This window comes from Salmo salar, chromosome ssa23 (assembly GCF_905237065.1).
Source record: "Salmo salar chromosome ssa23, Ssal_v3.1, whole genome shotgun sequence".
Taxonomy (NCBI): Eukaryota; Metazoa; Chordata; class Actinopteri; order Salmoniformes; family Salmonidae; genus Salmo; species Salmo salar.
This window is the reverse complement of record NC_059464.1, coordinates 21,584,319-21,600,708: the sequence shown is the minus strand read 5'-3', so window position 1 is coordinate 21,600,708 and position 16,390 is coordinate 21,584,319. Positions and strand designations below refer to the sequence as shown.

Below are 16,390 nucleotides of genomic sequence, written 5' to 3'. Positions count from 1 at the left end.
ACACAACCACAACCATAGAGCAGTACGGTCCCACAAACACGACCCTGAATGGAACACAACCACAACCATAGAGCAGTACGGTCCCACAAACACGACCCTGAATGTAACACAACCACAACCATAGAGCAGTACGGTCCCACAAACACGACCCTGAATGGAACACAACCACAACCATAGAGCAGTACGGTCCCACAAACACGACCCTGAATGGAACACAACCACAACCATAGAGCAGTACGGTCCCACAAACACAACCATAGAGCAGTACGGTCCCACAAACACGACCCTGAATGGAACACAAACAAAGACGCAAGACAAAGAGCAATAGGGCACACAGACACAACCCCGAACGCAAGAGGTCGCAAGATCAACACAAAGCTCTGAATTTGACAGGCACGGACCATAGCTTCAACAACACCACATATGTATATTAAACATGTTGTTTAAGTATACTGTATAAGCACAGTTGGAGAAGTAATGAACATTCCAAAGCATCAAAATCCAATCTGAGATGAACTCTTGAGTACAAAACAACAACCCGTATCCAGGCACCTCTGTAAACAGTTGATGTGTATTTGTGTATGTGTGTGAGTGAGAAATAGCGCCGGGGAAGAGCGGTTTGTAACCAAACGGGTCGAGCATGGCCTTCAGTTTGTTCCAGTTATCCACTGTTACCCTGACGATGATGACCTCAGAGAGGGTTAAAAAGGCTGAGGGGTGGGACACAATCATTTAATCTCTGTGGCATGACAATTATGCAGCCGGCATGGGTTTGAATGGCACTGGGTCAATCCATAAGCAATATATAGCAAATGAAAGGGGATTAGGAGCTTCCTCATCTCTACCACTCTGCAGGCTTAACACACATACACACATGGTGTCACCTACAGCCAAGCAGGCTGTTGTTCTAAGCTCCTGCATGTTTGGGATTGTTAGCCCAGTGTGTGTGCGTGTCACACATTTTAGTCAGGAATGGGAGTTCCCCGAAGCCTTGAGGGGGAGGGTTACCACATGGTGAGGTTGTGACCCCATACGCAGCCATTTACTAGCAGCATTTTAACACATAATAGTCACCTTTGACCTCTGACCCCTAAAAGATAATTGTTGTACCCTGTCTGCTATGTGGCTCCAGCAGAGCCGACACCTTTCACTTCCTGCTCCCTGGACACAAAAGGACAGAACATGACTTTGTATTGTTCTGTGATTTCAGCTGTTTACAAAACCAAATACTCTCTCTCTCCCTCTCTCCCTCTCTCTCTCGTTGTGACTCAGTGTGCTTGTGGTAGGTCTCTCAGGGTGGAGGCTGTGACAGATCAGTCTGGAACAGTGAGGATTAACACAGCTGTCTGAACACGATGACCCTCTCACCCTAACCCTGCAGGGGTTCTGAGAGGCACCACAGCATCACTTCCTCGTCACCGTGACGACAGGCCCACTTTGCCACATCATGAGCTCATGATCAACAGCCTGTTTATAGACTCACCAGAAGGAACTCAACTTGAACCAGAACTCAACCACATTTCAAGTAGTCCCCAATCAAGGACTGCGTTGTGAAGGTTAATGGTTTTGTTATGTAATGTTTTTAAGTTTAGATTGTGAGCGGGTTATGACAAGGCAAAGTTGAGGTTGTGTAAACTGCTGATCTGTGCTTGACTCCTCTGCTTTTCACGATCTGTAATCCTCACATAATCTGGAGCAATCAGGAAGATGGAGCCAGGTGGAGATTCTCACAGAGGGTTTGCCAGCGAGGGCTCAGCGGTAGATGAAAAGAAGGTTGTTTCTAAAATGGATACGTGCAAGATAACTATTTCAACTGTCATGTTTTGATTCCCTGTCTTATGAAACAGTGATTAAGATATCAAATGTTTGCAGGGTAATTGCTGCTTGTGTGTTTGACGACGCCCACCCACAGATTATATCCCAACCCATAATCTAATGTTGTGCGACCGTGATCACAGTCAGTACTACAGTCACACCTCACTGTGCCTCATTCACTTGACTCTTCGCTATGATCCTCTCCTCGAAAACCTCACATGACATGGGTTTGGACTTTCCCTTCAGAGGCTGCCGCTTGAAAAGAATGTCCTTGGTGTTTCTGTACAAATACATACTGTGTCATTATCTTTTGTAAACTTTGTTGGCATGTGAAAATAGTCAATGTTGACAGTAATCGACAGCACGGGAGTTAAGAAATTGAAGACGTGCCACACGGAATGTCAGGGAAAATCTGAGACAACAGCTCCACTAACTGACTCTCTGAATGCCTCTCCCACACAGTGCTTTCAGCTCTTACTAGCAAGGATATGACATAATCCATAGTGAATGCAAACAGTTCATGTGAAATTTCACACCGTAGCATGTATTAATACTAGAAAGTTGATACTAGACACCAATACCACTCACACTCCATCCGTCACAATGTACAGTACACATGCGACACACACACACACACACACACACACACACACACACACACACACACACACACACACACACACACACACACACACACACACACACACACACACACACACACACAGTCGTAAACACACACACACATTCCACCCAGGTCGTCCCAAAATACAACTTCCAGATCAGTCCAGTGCGTATGTGTGTGGCTTTATACGTGGTCACATGTGTCCCTTTAGACCCCTGGTGAGTCTGAATCATAAACCAGGACTGCGCATACAGACTCTCTACAAAATTGCAGCCCAGGTACCTCAAACTGATGTCATAGCTCCCAGCTAAGTGATTTATGACCTGCCTCATGGCATAGCTACATACCCAACATTTACAGCTTAATACATACCCTTATACACCGCCGCAAGCCCTTAAGACCCAAAACCGCCTCTCTCTCTCTCTGACTCTCTCTCTCTGACTGACTCTCATTCAATGGGCTTTATTAGCATGGGAAACACATGTTAACATTGCCAAAGCAAGTGAAGTAGTTAATATACAAAAGTGAAATAAACAATAAAAATTAACAGTAAACATTACACTCACAGAAGTTCCAAAAGAATAAAGACATTTCAAATGTCATATTATGTACATATACAGTGTTGTAACGATGTACAAATGGTTAAAGTACAAAAGGGAAAATAAATATGGGTTGTATTTACAATGGTGTTTGTTCTTCACTGGTTGACCTTTTCTTGTGGCAACAGGTCACAAATCTTGCTGCTGTGATGGCACACTGTGGTATTTCACCCAGTAGATATGGGAGTTTATCGAAATCTGTTTAATCTGAGGGAAATATGTGTCTCTAACATGGTCATATATTTGGCAGGAGGTTAAGAAGTGCAGCTCAGTTTTCACCTCATTTTGTGGGCAGTGTGCACATAGCCTGTCTTCTCTTGAGAGCCAGGTCTGCCTACGGTGGCCTTTCTCAATAGCAAGGCTATGGTCACTGAGTCTGTACATAGTCAAAGCTTTTCTTAAGTTTGGTTCAGTCACAGTGGTCAGGTATTCTGCCACTGTGTATTCTCTGTTTAGGGCCAAATAGCATTCTAGTTTGCTCTGTTTTTTGTTAGTTCTTTCCAATGTGTCAAGAAATTATCTTTTTGTTTCTCATGATTTGGTTGGGTCTAATTGTGTTGCTGTCCTGGGGCTTTGTGGGGTGTGTTTGTGTTTGTGAACAGAGCCCCAGGACCAGCTTGCTTAGGGGACTCTTCTCCAGGTGCATCTCTCTGTAGGTGATGGCTTTGTTATGGAAGGTTTGGGAATAACTTTCTTTTAAGTGGTTGTAGAATTTAACGGCTCTTTTCTGGATTTTGATAATTAGCAGGTATCGGCCTAATTCTGCTCTGCATGCATTATTTGATGTTCTACGTTGTACACAGATGATATTTTTGCAGAAGTCTCAATTTTGTGTTTGTCCCATTTTGTGAATTCTTGGTTGGTGAGCGAACCCCAGACCTCACAACCATAAAGGGCAATGGGTTCTGTAACTGATTCACGTATTTTTAGCCAGATCCTAATTGGTATGTCGAATTTTATGTTCCTTTTGATGGCATAGAAGGCCCTTCTTGTCTTGTCTCTCAGTTCGTTCACAGCTTTGTGGAAGTTACCTGTGGCGCTGATGTTTATGCCAAGGTATGTATAGTTATTTGTGTGCTCTAGGGCAACGGTGTCTAGATGGAATTTGTATTTGTGGTCCTGGCAACTGGACCTTTTTTGTAGACATTTTACTTCAGATTCTAGTAGGGTGAGGCCGGGAGCTGCAGACTTTCTAGTGCCCTCGCCAATTCGTTGATATATATGTTGAAGAAGGTGGGACTTAAGCTGCCTCCCTGTCTCACCCCAAGGCCCTGTAGGAAGAAATGTGTGTTTTTTGCCTATTTTAACCGCACACTTGTTGTTTGTGTACATGGATTTTATAATGTTGTATGTTTTTCCCCCAACACCACTTTCCATCAATTTGTATAGCAGACCCTCATGCCTAATTGAGTCAAAGGCTTTTTTGAAATCAACAAAACATGAGAAGACTTTGTTTTGGTTTGTTTGTTTGTCAATTAGGGTGTGCAGGGTGAATACGTGGTCTGTCATACGATAATTTGGTAAAAAGCCAATTTGACATTTGGTCAGCACATTGTTTTCACTGAGGAAATGTATGAGTCTGCTGTTAATGATAATGCAGAGGATTTTCCCAAGGTTGCTGTTGATGCATATCCCACAGTAGTTATTGGGGTCAAATTTGTCTCCACTTTTGAGGATTGGGGTGATCAGTCCTTGGTTCCAAATATTGGGGAAGATGCCAGAGCTAAGAATGATGTTAAAGAGCTTTAGTATAGCCAATTGGAATTTGTGGTCTGTATATTTGATAATTTCACTGAGGATACCATCAACACCACAGGCCTTTTTGGGTTGGAGGGTTTTTATTTTGTCCTGTAGCTCATTCAAGGTAATTGGAGAATCCAGTGGGTTCTGGTAGTCTTTAATAGTTGATTCTAAGATTTGTATTTGATCTGATTTCTGGCGTGCTGTTCCTTCTTTTTCCGTAGTGTATTTCTGTATTGTTTTAGTGATTCACCATAGTGGAGGCGTAGGCTCAGGTTTTCTGGGTCTCTATGTTTTTGGTTGGATAGGTTTCTCAATTTCTTTCTTAGGTTTTTGCATTCTTCATCAAACCATTTGTCATTGTTGTTAATTTTCTTAGGTTGTCTGCTTGACATTTTTAGATTTAATAGGGAGAGGTCAACTATTCTGTTTAGGTTTTCTACTGCTAAGTTTACACCTTCACTATTACAGTAAAACATTTTGTCCAGGAAATTGTCTAGAAGTGATTGAATTTGTTGTTGCCTAATTGTTTTTTGGTAGATTTCCACACTACTTTACTTCCATCTGTAGCATTTCTTAATATTATTCAAATCCTTTGGCTTTGATGACTCATGATTGAGCCTGTTCAAGTAGAGTGTGATTTTGCTGGGATTTGATAGGAGTGTCAGTGGACTGACTGTGAACTCTGGGTTGAGGTCAGTGACAAAGTAGTCTACAGTACTACTGCCAAGAGATGAGCTATAGGTGTATCTACCGTAGGAGTCCCCTCAAAGCCTACCGACAGAGCTGCAGGAGTTGTGACCATTTTTGCTGGTTATGTTGTCGCAGTTGTGTCTAGGGGGGCAGATGGGGGAGGCAATGATGTCACCTCCAGGTAGTTGTTTGTCCCCCTGTGTGCTGAGGGTGTCAGGTTCTTGTCCAGTTCTGGCATTTAGGTTGCCACAGACTAGTACATGTCCCTGGGTCTGGAAATTGTTGATCTCCCCTCCAGGATGGAGAAGCTGTCATTTGTAATGTATGGGGATTCTAGTGGGGGGATATAGGTAGCACACAGGAGGATTATTTTCTGTTGGGATCATTTACTTATTAATTTCTAGCCAGATGTAAAATGTTCCTGCTTTGACTAATTTAATAGAGTGGGTTAGGTCTGCTCCATACCAAATTAGCATACCCCCTGAGTCTCCTCCCTGTTTCACCTGGTAGTTTGGTGGATGGGACTACCAGCTCTCTGTAACCTAGAGGGCAAAAAGTGGATTTGTCTCCTTTATACCATGTTTCTTGTAGGATGACAATGTCTGTATTTCCAATTTCTTAAAAAAGTCTGGGTTCCTGCTATTTAGGCCAAAGGCAGATGACCTCAGACCTTGTATATTCCAGGACGAGATAGTAAAAACTTTGTGTTCCATAGTGTCTAGTGTTGTTTTTGTGTGATTTAGTCTCTCTCTATCCCCCCTCTCCCTCCCTCTCTCAACACTAGGCCAATGTTCCGATCCTAACAGCCAACCTGTGGCCTCTCCCCTAAGAGCTTCCTCTGATTCTTCCACCAGGTCTGGCAACACCAGGAACATCAGCCATCAGAACCACACACTGACTGACTGACTGACTGGCTGAATGACCCAACTCCCTCTTCCTTCAGTAAAGAACAGTCACAGTGCAGACAGACAGCAGGCGTGTTTTCCCAGATCAGGTCTCCTGCGGTCACCTTAGCCTGCCAAGTCATACAGCCACTTCCTCTCCACAGCCCAGCTCTGTTAATGCAGTTCTGAGATAGCATCGACAGGAGAGCTTTCAGTAACACTACTAATCAAGGTACCGTCCCACAGATCCATAGCTAAGAGATCAAGGCAATGTGGCACATTAATAACAGGTGTAGGCCTATGTAACGGTTGAGATGCATGGATGCAACAGTACTGTACGTCCTCTTAGGCCATCACTAAAACACATTTCTTCCCTCCGAATACAATACAGCCGTTGAAGCAGAACGAGACTGTAATCATGGTTGGTCCGGTCTATTGAAAACATCAGTCAAAACAGACACCTGTTTTGACATCAGTCAAAACAGACACCCAGGCACCTTATTGGCTGCAGTGAAATGAGAGCCATTGCATGATAGAGTTTGGTTTTACATAGAGAGATGTAGAGCCAAGACAGTAGGGTCATAGTTTCCATTCAGTCCCCATTGGATTTACGGCAATTTAGCAAAACTACTCAATCGCAAACTCAATTAAAGTTACATTGGAGTCCTCAAATCAAATCCAGCAAATATAAAAACGGACTTTTACACCAGAGGCAGTAAAAGTCACACAGCAGGATCCCTTTTCAAAGGCAACAGACATAGATACTGTAGAACAGCCGCTTCAACATTGTGCAACAGCATGCCGTTTAAAAACCATGGAAAAAACTTTAAAGGTAACAGGAACGTGTGCAGGAGAACAAATGAGAGGCGGTGACCCCTGCCGTGAGGTCAGAGATTAAAGATCAAGAGTGGCCGGTGCCTAAGGCTTTAGTTTGTCAGCCAACATTTGTACAGGTCACCAGGGGACAGAGAGGGATTTAACCTCGGGTACGGCACAACGCAGTACACTGTCCCACTGCACGCTTCACAGTGGGGGGGATGATTGTTTTAGGTAGCCTGTCCATGTCATTACTATGGAAAAACTCACTCAAGGAAGCAGCTTTACGGAGATCCTGCTATTTGCAGAAACTCAATCCGGGACACAGAGCGAAATATAGCAAAACAATGTAAATGTGCCAACACGGCATTCTGATCCCAGCATTACTCAAACAACAGGGCTCAGTTCACATCACACCCAGAGAGCCTCACCCAGACCAGACCCAGACCAGACCAACTTTTCTGTTGTTTACCTGTCAGTTTCTGTCTCCTCCTCTATACCCGCCGCTCTGGAAGCATAGAGGACAAAGTCAACATTTAGTAAGAGTTAACCAGACAGGCATCCAAAAGGGGGATTCAGAAACTCAACGCAACAATGCACATGCGATGTGCAAAGCACAGAGCATGAGCCCCACATAACATTCATGCTTCACATGCGCCCAGTCTTAGGCCACATCACAAATACGTCAGTCTCAGACCCCATCGCGACTATAACGTCCCTCCTCACTAATGCACAAGACCTATATCATGCCTGAACCACTAAATCAAATGAGCCAAGATCAGAAGCTTCATACAATTCCATCTATAGACAAACCTGACTGAGCAACAGCAAGTAGCAACGCGCATGCCCCGCCCACCTGTGGAGCGGTCTTTTTCAGCCATCTACTTCCTGTGTGTGAGGGTTGCAAAATCCACTTCAATCTCTCTGGATTAACTGCTTTCATTTGACTCCTAAGACTTCTATTATACTCTTGCCTGTTGTTTTCCCCCGTTAAGGTTACGACCGCGGAAATGTTTAATGACCTGTCAAACACACCCTGGTAATGGCTGAAATGGGCTCAATGGAATACGTTGTTTTACCTTCGTCTGGGATTTAACGCACCGTCTCGATATTTGCGTCAGAAGAACGAGAACTTTATTTTGATGTGTGTTGATTTTTGGTGGAATTGAAAAAAGTTAGAATTTAATACAGTTGAAATGTTTACAAATTAGATGTGCTGAAATGAAAGCAACTCCCGAAAATGAACACTCTGATTATAGTGATATTATGTCTGATCTCACAAACAAAAGTATGTGTAATCTAGAGCCAGGCGTGTTGACTTTTAATCCAATTTTATCCTGTTATTTGTTTCAAGATGCTTTGTGTTGTAGTCGCGACAGACAAAGATACTAGGCATGTTGTCAACCAGCACATCCAGGACATGAATAAGGTAAGTAACAACTGGCTTCCGTTTCCTGTGTAACATCAATATGAGTAACATCAATATTGCTACATGTTCTCTTTTTACAGCAAAAGCAGACTCTACCTAACTTTGGCTTGTAGTCCATGTCTGCAATAAACTGGAATGTGAACTGAATGTTTGTTTAATGTCTCTGATTGTCCATTACATTATTATTATTTTTACCTCCACACAAAGTCTTTCAGGTGTATAGATCTTTGGATGGCCCTACCAGACCTTGTGTGGGGAGTGTTGACTACATCAGGAGGTGCTTGACCTGAGATGTTAGGATCTTCTTGTTGAGGTGCAGCGTCCACCTCTAGGTTGTGTTCAGCACCCTGCTGGGCGTCAGCTGGTGCTCTGTCTACTGGCTCTGTGCCAGGGTCTTCAACAGTGGGGAAATCCTCCTCTATTTCTCTGCTCTTCCTCAGGTGTCGCCTGTTCCTCCTGAAGACTTGTTCCTGTTCTGTCTTCACCTCGTAGGACCTTTGCTCCACAGGTCTGACTACTGTGGCCCTCTGCCACCACTGTTTCTGTCCTGTGAGTGGCTGAACTCTCACCCTGTCATCTCGTTGCAGCTCTGTGAGATCCTTAGCAGAGGTGTCGTAGTACTTTGCCTGTCTCTGCTGTCTTTCTTTGAAGTTCTCCGGCTGACAGTTTGCCATCACCGGTCCCAGAAGATTTTTGCTCATTATAAGTAGTGTCTTTGTACGTCTTCCCATGAGCGCCATTGCAGGGCTGCTGTCTGTTCCTTGTGAAGGGTATTTCTGTGATGCAGCATGGCCAGGTATTGGTCAGCACCGGCTCTCTTTGCTTTTACCATCAGTCTTTTGGCTGTTTTCACTGACGATTCCACTTTCCCATTACTTTGCGGGTATCCTGGAGACAATGTTTTGTGTGTAAAGTCCCAAGCCTTGCTGAAACTTCGGGAACTTGTCTGAAGAGAACTAGGGACCATTGTCTGAGTAAAGGATGTCAGGTATCCCACAGCGTGCAAAGTGTGTCTTCAGTTTTTGAATGACCGTTTTCAACTGTGTGTTCTCCAAATGGTCCACTTCCCAGAAGTTGGAGAGATAATCAACTGTGACCATGTAGTCTGTTGTTGAACTGGAACAGGTCAGTCCCTATTTTTTCTCAGGGACGCTTTGATGCTTCGTGTGGCCTCAACGTCTCTTTCTGCTGCTTCACACCCCATGCAGTGCAGGTGCTACATTGTGTCATTGTAACGAATACTCTGTGAGAAAAAGATGTAGATTCACGCGCAGACCACGGCAGATGTTTATTAAGCCTTCGCAGAAGGCAGGAATCGTGGTCGCAGGCAATGGTCAAACACAGGTAGGCAGTCAAAAACAAGCAATACCTCACAACCATACAAACAGAAAGAACTGAACTAAATAGGGAGCTGATGAGACCAGGTGAGAAACGAACACAGGTGAAATCAATGAACAAAAATGAAAGACAAGGGCTACGTTCAAGAACACAAAGAAAAAGAACACAAGGTTGACTACGAAAAGAAAAGCAAAACCTTACAGACATGTATGTTCTCAGCTGTGCATTCATGCCCGGCCAGTAGACACACTCGCGAGCTCTTCTCAGACATTCCTCGATTCCTATGTGTGAGGAATGGATTCTCTGCATTTTCTCCTACCTGAGGGCAGTAGGCACAACGACTCGCTCACCTCTGAAGATAACTCCATTTTGCACACTCAGCTCATCTCTGTTGTGAAAATACATGGCTACTTCCAAGGGTACATGTTCTTTCACTTCAGGCCACCCCTGCAGGATCATATTTTTCAGTGTCTGGAGCTCCCGGTCCAGCTCAGTGGCTCTCTGGATGGCCTTTAGTCTCTCGCTTGACACAGGGAGGTAGTGTATCATATTGATTGATTCCACTTTGACCTCCACAGGGCCTCTGTTGTCTTGTTCTGTGAGGTACGCCCTGCTCAGGGTGTTGGCCAGCACCACATGCTTTCCAGAAACGTATCGGAGACCGACCTCATAGTTTTGGAGTCTCATGAGCATGCGTTGTAGTCTTTTTGGTGCGCTGAGGAGAGGCTTTGTCATGATGCTCTCTAGAGGCTTGTGATCTGACTGCACTTCCACAGTTCGTCCATATGTGAATTGGTGGAACCTCTTCATGCCAAACACCACTGCAAGCACCTCCTTCTCGATCTGTGCATACCCTTTTTCAGTCTCTGTCAGGGCTCTGCTGGCGTATGCTATTGGTTGTCCTCTCTGCATCAAGGCTGCTCCTAACCCACTCTTTGATGCATCACATTGTAGTACACGCTGCTCTGTTGGGTTGTAGGATTTCAGCACAGAGGTCTGTGCAATGGTATCCCTGATTTTATTGAAAGCATGCTCATGTCTCTCTGACCACTCCCACAGTGAGTCCTTGTGTGTTAGCTGTCGCAGTGGCTCGTAGAGCTCCGTGGTGTGGCTGTAGAACTTGGCTAGGTATTTGACCATGCCCAGGAAGCGCTGCACCCCCTGCACATCTGTAGGCCTAGGAATCTATCTGATGGCTGTCACTTTTCCTGGGTCCACTTTCAACCCCTCTGATGTTAGCAGGTGGCCAATGTAAGGCACTTCCTTCTGCCTGAGCTGCAGCTTCTCCGGATTCAGCTTGATATTGAGCTTCCTGCATCTGTCCAGGAGCATTCTCAGGTTTTTGTCATGGTCCAGACTCGCTGCTTAATTGTTGTCTCCTTCTCCCACAATCAGGATGTCATCTGCATTGATTTTGACTCCTGGAAGACCTTACATTGCCTGGTTCAACTTCCTCTGAAAGGTCTCTGGGGCTGGACTGATTCCCATTGGCATGCGCAGCCACCTGTAGAGTCCCATGGGAGTAGAGAATGTGGTGAGATAGCTGGATTCCTCCTCCAGTTCCACATGCCAAAATCTTTTTTTTACATCACAAACAGAAAACACGCGTGCTCTGTTCAGATCTGGCAGCACGTCTTCAGTAGTGGGAAGTGGGTAATGGCTCCTCTTGAGTGCCTTGTTGAGAGGTTTTGGATCAAGACACACTCTTAGTTACCCAGACGGTTTCTTCACTACGATCAGGCTGATAATCCAGTCTGTGCTTTTTTCAACTGCATTTATCATCCTTCTTTTCTCTAGACCACCGCGCTCCTCTTTGAGTGGTTTATATAGTCCCACTGTCACTCCTCTCTTTGGCAGCTGGACGGGCTCCACTCGCTCATCCACTTCCAGCTTCAGTTTGCCGGGGAAGCATCCATCTCCCTGGAATACATCAGAGTAGTCCTGTTTAATTTGCTCTTTAGTCCAGGATCCTGTTGTTTTCTCGATGTCCAGAATGTTGTGGTGCTGCACAGTAATTGACTCCATTGCCTGGATAGCCATACTGCCTAGAATGGGCCTGTGCACGTTCTTGATGACTACAATTAACTCAACTCGGTAGGTTTTCTTATTGCGTGGATTGATCACTTTAAGTGTGCACTTCCACAGTGGCGTCAGAGTACTCTTGTTATACATCACCAATACCTGACTGCAGGGCTCTAGGTGACTGGCTTTTGTGAGGTTTGCATGGATAACATTACAACTAGCACCACAATCTAGCTGAAATCTGACTGCCTTTTTGTTGACCAGCATGGTTGTAAAGATAGCTACATTGGGGTCTGTGGTTTTCTCCTGTACCAAGTTGACGCTCTCTGACTTTGGCCCTAGTGTGATGCAGAGAACATCCTCACCGCTCTCTGAGTCAGCTGACGCATTTTCCATTGCCAGGACTCTGTTTCTCTTGCTGGGCCCTGCACTTTTGCAAACTGTAGAGAAGTGATAATTTTTCCCGCAGGATTGACATTTTTGTCCATATGCAGGGCATTTTTCCTTTTTTCTCTCATGTGTCTGTCCACAGTATTGTACACTGCTCAAAAAAATAAAGGGAACACTTAAACAACACAATGTAACTCCAAGTCAATCACACTTCTGTGAAATCAAACTGTCCACTTAGGAAGCAACACTGATTGACAATACATTTCACATGCTGTTGTGCAAATGGAATAGACAACAGGTGGAAATTATAGGCAATTAGCAAGACACCCCCAATAAAGGAGTGGTTCTGCAGGTGGTGACCACAGACCACTTCTCAGTTCCTATGCTTCCTGGCTGATGTTTTGGTCACTTTTGAATGCTGGCGGTGCTTTCACTCTAGTGGTAGCATGAGACGGAGTCTACAACCCACACAAGTGGCTCAGGTAGTGCAGCTCATCCAGGATGGCACATCAATGCGAGCTGTGGCAAGAAGGTTTGCTGTGTCTGTCAGCGTAGTGTCCAGAGCATGGAGGCGCTACCAGGAGACAGGCCAGTACATCAGGAGACGTGGAGGAGGCCGTAGGAGGGTAACAACCCAGCAGCAGGACCGCTACCTCCGCCTTTGTGCAAGGAGGAGCACTGCCAGAGCCCTGCAAAATGACCTCCAGCAGGCCACAAATGTGCATGTGTCGGCTCAAACGGTCAGAAACAGACTCCATGATGGTGGTATGAGGGCTCGACGTCCACAGGTGGGGGTTGTGCTTACAGCCCAACACCGTGCAGGACGTTTGGCATTTGCCAGAGAACACCAAGATTGGCAAGTTCGCCACTGGCGCCCTGTGCTCTTCACAGATGAAAGCAGGTTCACACTGAGCACATGTGACAGACGTGACAGAGTCTGGAGACGCCGTGGAGACGCCATGATTCAACAACTGAGACATAAACTGAACAAGTTACACATACATGTGACTAACAGAAATTGAATAATGTGTCCCTGAACAAAAGGGGGGTCAAAATCAAAAGTAACAGTCAGCATCTGGTGTGGCCACCAGCTGCATTAAGTACTGCAGTGCATCTCCTCCTCATGGACTGCACCAGATTTGCCAGTTCTTGCTGTGAGATGTTACCCCACTCTTCCACCAAGGCACCTGCAAGTTCCTGGACATTTCTGGGGGTAATGGCCCTAGCCCTCACCCTCCGATCCAACAGGTCCCAGATGTGCTCAATGGGATTGAGATCCGGGCTCTTTGCTGGCCATGGCAGAACACTGACATTCCTGTCTTGCAGGAAATCACGCACAGAATGAGCAGTATGGATGGTGGCATTGTCATACTGGAGGGTCATGTCAGGATGAGCCTGCAGGAAGGGTACCACATGAGGGAGGAGGATGTCTTCCCTGTAACGCACAGCGTTGAGATTGCCTGCAATGACAACAAGCTCAGTCCGATGATGCTGTGACACCGCCCCAGACCATGACGGACCCTCCACCTCCAAATCGATCACGCTCCAGAGTACAGGCCTCGGTGTAACGCTCATTCCTTCGACGATAAACGCAAATCCGACCATCACTCCTGGTGAGACAAAACCGCGACTCGTCAGTGAAGAGCACTTTTTGCCAGTCCTGTCTGGACTAGCGACGGTGGGTTTGTGCCGCCCATAGGCGATGTTGTTGCCGGTGATGTCTGGTGAGGACCTGCCTTACAACAGGCCTACAAGCCCTCAGTCCAGCCTCTCTCAGCCTATTGCGGACAGTCTGAGCACTGATGGAGGGATTGTGCGTTCCTGGTGTAACTTGGGCAGTTGTTGTTGCTATCCTGTACCTGTTCCGCAGGTGTGATGTTCGGATGTATCGACCCTGTGCAGGTGTTGTTACAAGTGGTCTGCCACTGCGAGGATGATCAGTTGTCTGTCCTGTCTCCCTGCAGCTCTGTCTTAGGCGTCTCACAGTACGGACATTACAATTTATTGCCCTGGCCACATCTGCAGTCCTCATGCCTCCTTGCAGCGTGCCCAAGGCACATTCACGCAGATGAGCAGGGACACTGGGCATTTTTCTTTAGGTGTTTTTCAGAGTCAGTAGAAAGGCCTCTTTAGTGTCCTAAGTTTTCATAACTGTGACCTTAATTGCCTACCATCTGTAAGCTGTTAGTGTCTTAACGACCGTTCCACAGGTGCATGTTCATTAATTGTTTATGGTTCACTGAACAAGCTTGGGAAACAGTGTTTAAAGCCTTTACAATGAAGATCTGTGAAGTTATTTGGATTTTTACGAATTATCTTTGAAAGACAGGGTCCTGAAAAAGGGACGTTTCTTTTTTTGCTGAGTTTATGAGTGCATTGTATGATTTTATTTTTTACATTTTACAATACATTGAATACCCACCAAAATCCCTGTGGCCTCATTTATCAATCCTGCTTAGGCACACATTTGTGCGTAAACCATGCGTGGAATCATTTCAAATCAAATTCAATCAAATCTATTTATAAAGCCCTTTTTACATCAGCCGATGTGAGATTCATCAATATGAATGTTTGCTTGAGAGTATGGGCACAGCCATGACATTGCGTATGCACAGTGCAAAGCGGTGGAATAAGGGAACTGTTTGTCAAGTGTAGAATGGGGAAAATATATGTTGAAAATGTGTGAAATTGTGAGTTATAATTAAATAATATTTAAATGTCATTGTATTTCCATTGTGAATTCAAGCAACATATCTTGACATGCTATTTAATTTGACCACGTCAGTGCATTCGTTAAGATAATAATCCATATAAAGTACAGTAATTTATTAAATGAGAGGTACGTATGTGTCACGTCCTGACCAGCACAGGGCGTATTGCTTAGTCTAGGTCAGGATGTGGCAGGGGGTTTGTGTTTGTTAAGTGTTGGGTTGATGATTGGGACTTCCAATTGAAGGCAGGTGTGTATAGTTGCCTTTGATTGGAAGTCCTATATAGGTGTGTGTGTTTGTCTTTGGGGTTGTGGGGAATTGTTCTGTGTTGAGCCTATGCTTTGACAGACTGTTGGTTGTTCGTTCATTCGCGTGAGTGCTTTGTTATTTTGGGTGTTCATTTTTGATAGTTAATAAAAGTCAAGATGAGCCTGCACATACCTGCGGCGTTTTGGTCCTCTTCTCTCCAGTACGACATTTTTAAGGATGAGTACGACTTATTGTATGACAGAATTCCCCACCAACAAAGGACCAAGCAGCGGAAGAAGGCTGGCGAGGTAAGGGAGACCGAGAGGCACCCCCAATAATTTTTTAGGGGGGGCACAAGGGCTGTTTGACGGGGCAAGAGCTGCCCGCCAGTCAACAGTCGTCATCAGAGCTGCCCGCCAGTCAACAGTCGTCGTCAGAGCTGCCCGCCAGTCAACAGTCGTCGTCAGAGCTGCCCGCCAGTCAACAGTCGTCGTCAGAGCTGCCCGCCAGTCAACAGTCGTCGTCAGAGCTGCCCGCCAGTCAACAGTCGTCGTCAGAGCTGCCCGCCAGTCAACAGTCGTCGTCAGAGCTGCCCGCCAGTCAACAGTCGTCGTGAGAGCTGCCCGCCAGTCAACAGTCGTCGTGAGAGCTGCCCGCCAGTCAACAGTCGTCGTCAGAGCTGCCCGCCAGTCAACAGTCGTCAGAGTGCCCGCCAGACTGCGCTGAACTGCCGGCCCAGTGGCCAGAGCTGCCCGCTGAACTGCCGGAGTGGCCAGACTGCGCTGAACTGCCGGAGTGGCCAGACTGTGCTGAACTGCCGGAGTGGCCAGACTGTGCTGAACTGCCGGAGTGGCCAGACTGCGCTGAACTGCCGGAGTGGCCAGACTGCGCTGAACTGCCGGAGTGGCCAGACTGCCCAGACTGCCCAGACTGCCCCGAGCTGCCAGACTGCCCAGACTGTCCCGTGCTGCCAGAGTGGCCCGACTGCCTGGAACGGCCTGCACCTGAGCCACCTCCAGGATAGGTGGGTTGGGGAGGGAGGGTGTAGCACAGTGGCGTCGGTGACGGCAGCCACCCTCCCT

General features: G+C 46.1%; 1 protein-coding gene across 1 annotated transcript in view; it reads right to left on the bottom strand.

Annotated features, from left to right (window-relative positions):
• LOC106584205 (palladin) overlaps positions 1–16,390 on the bottom strand; it is a 143,626-nt gene that overhangs the window by 38,618 nt on the left and 88,618 nt on the right. Inside the window, 1 exon segment of the mRNA XM_045705935.1 lies at positions 7,642–7,677. Within this exon segment, the coding sequence (XP_045561891.1) occupies positions 7,642–7,677 (36 nt within the window).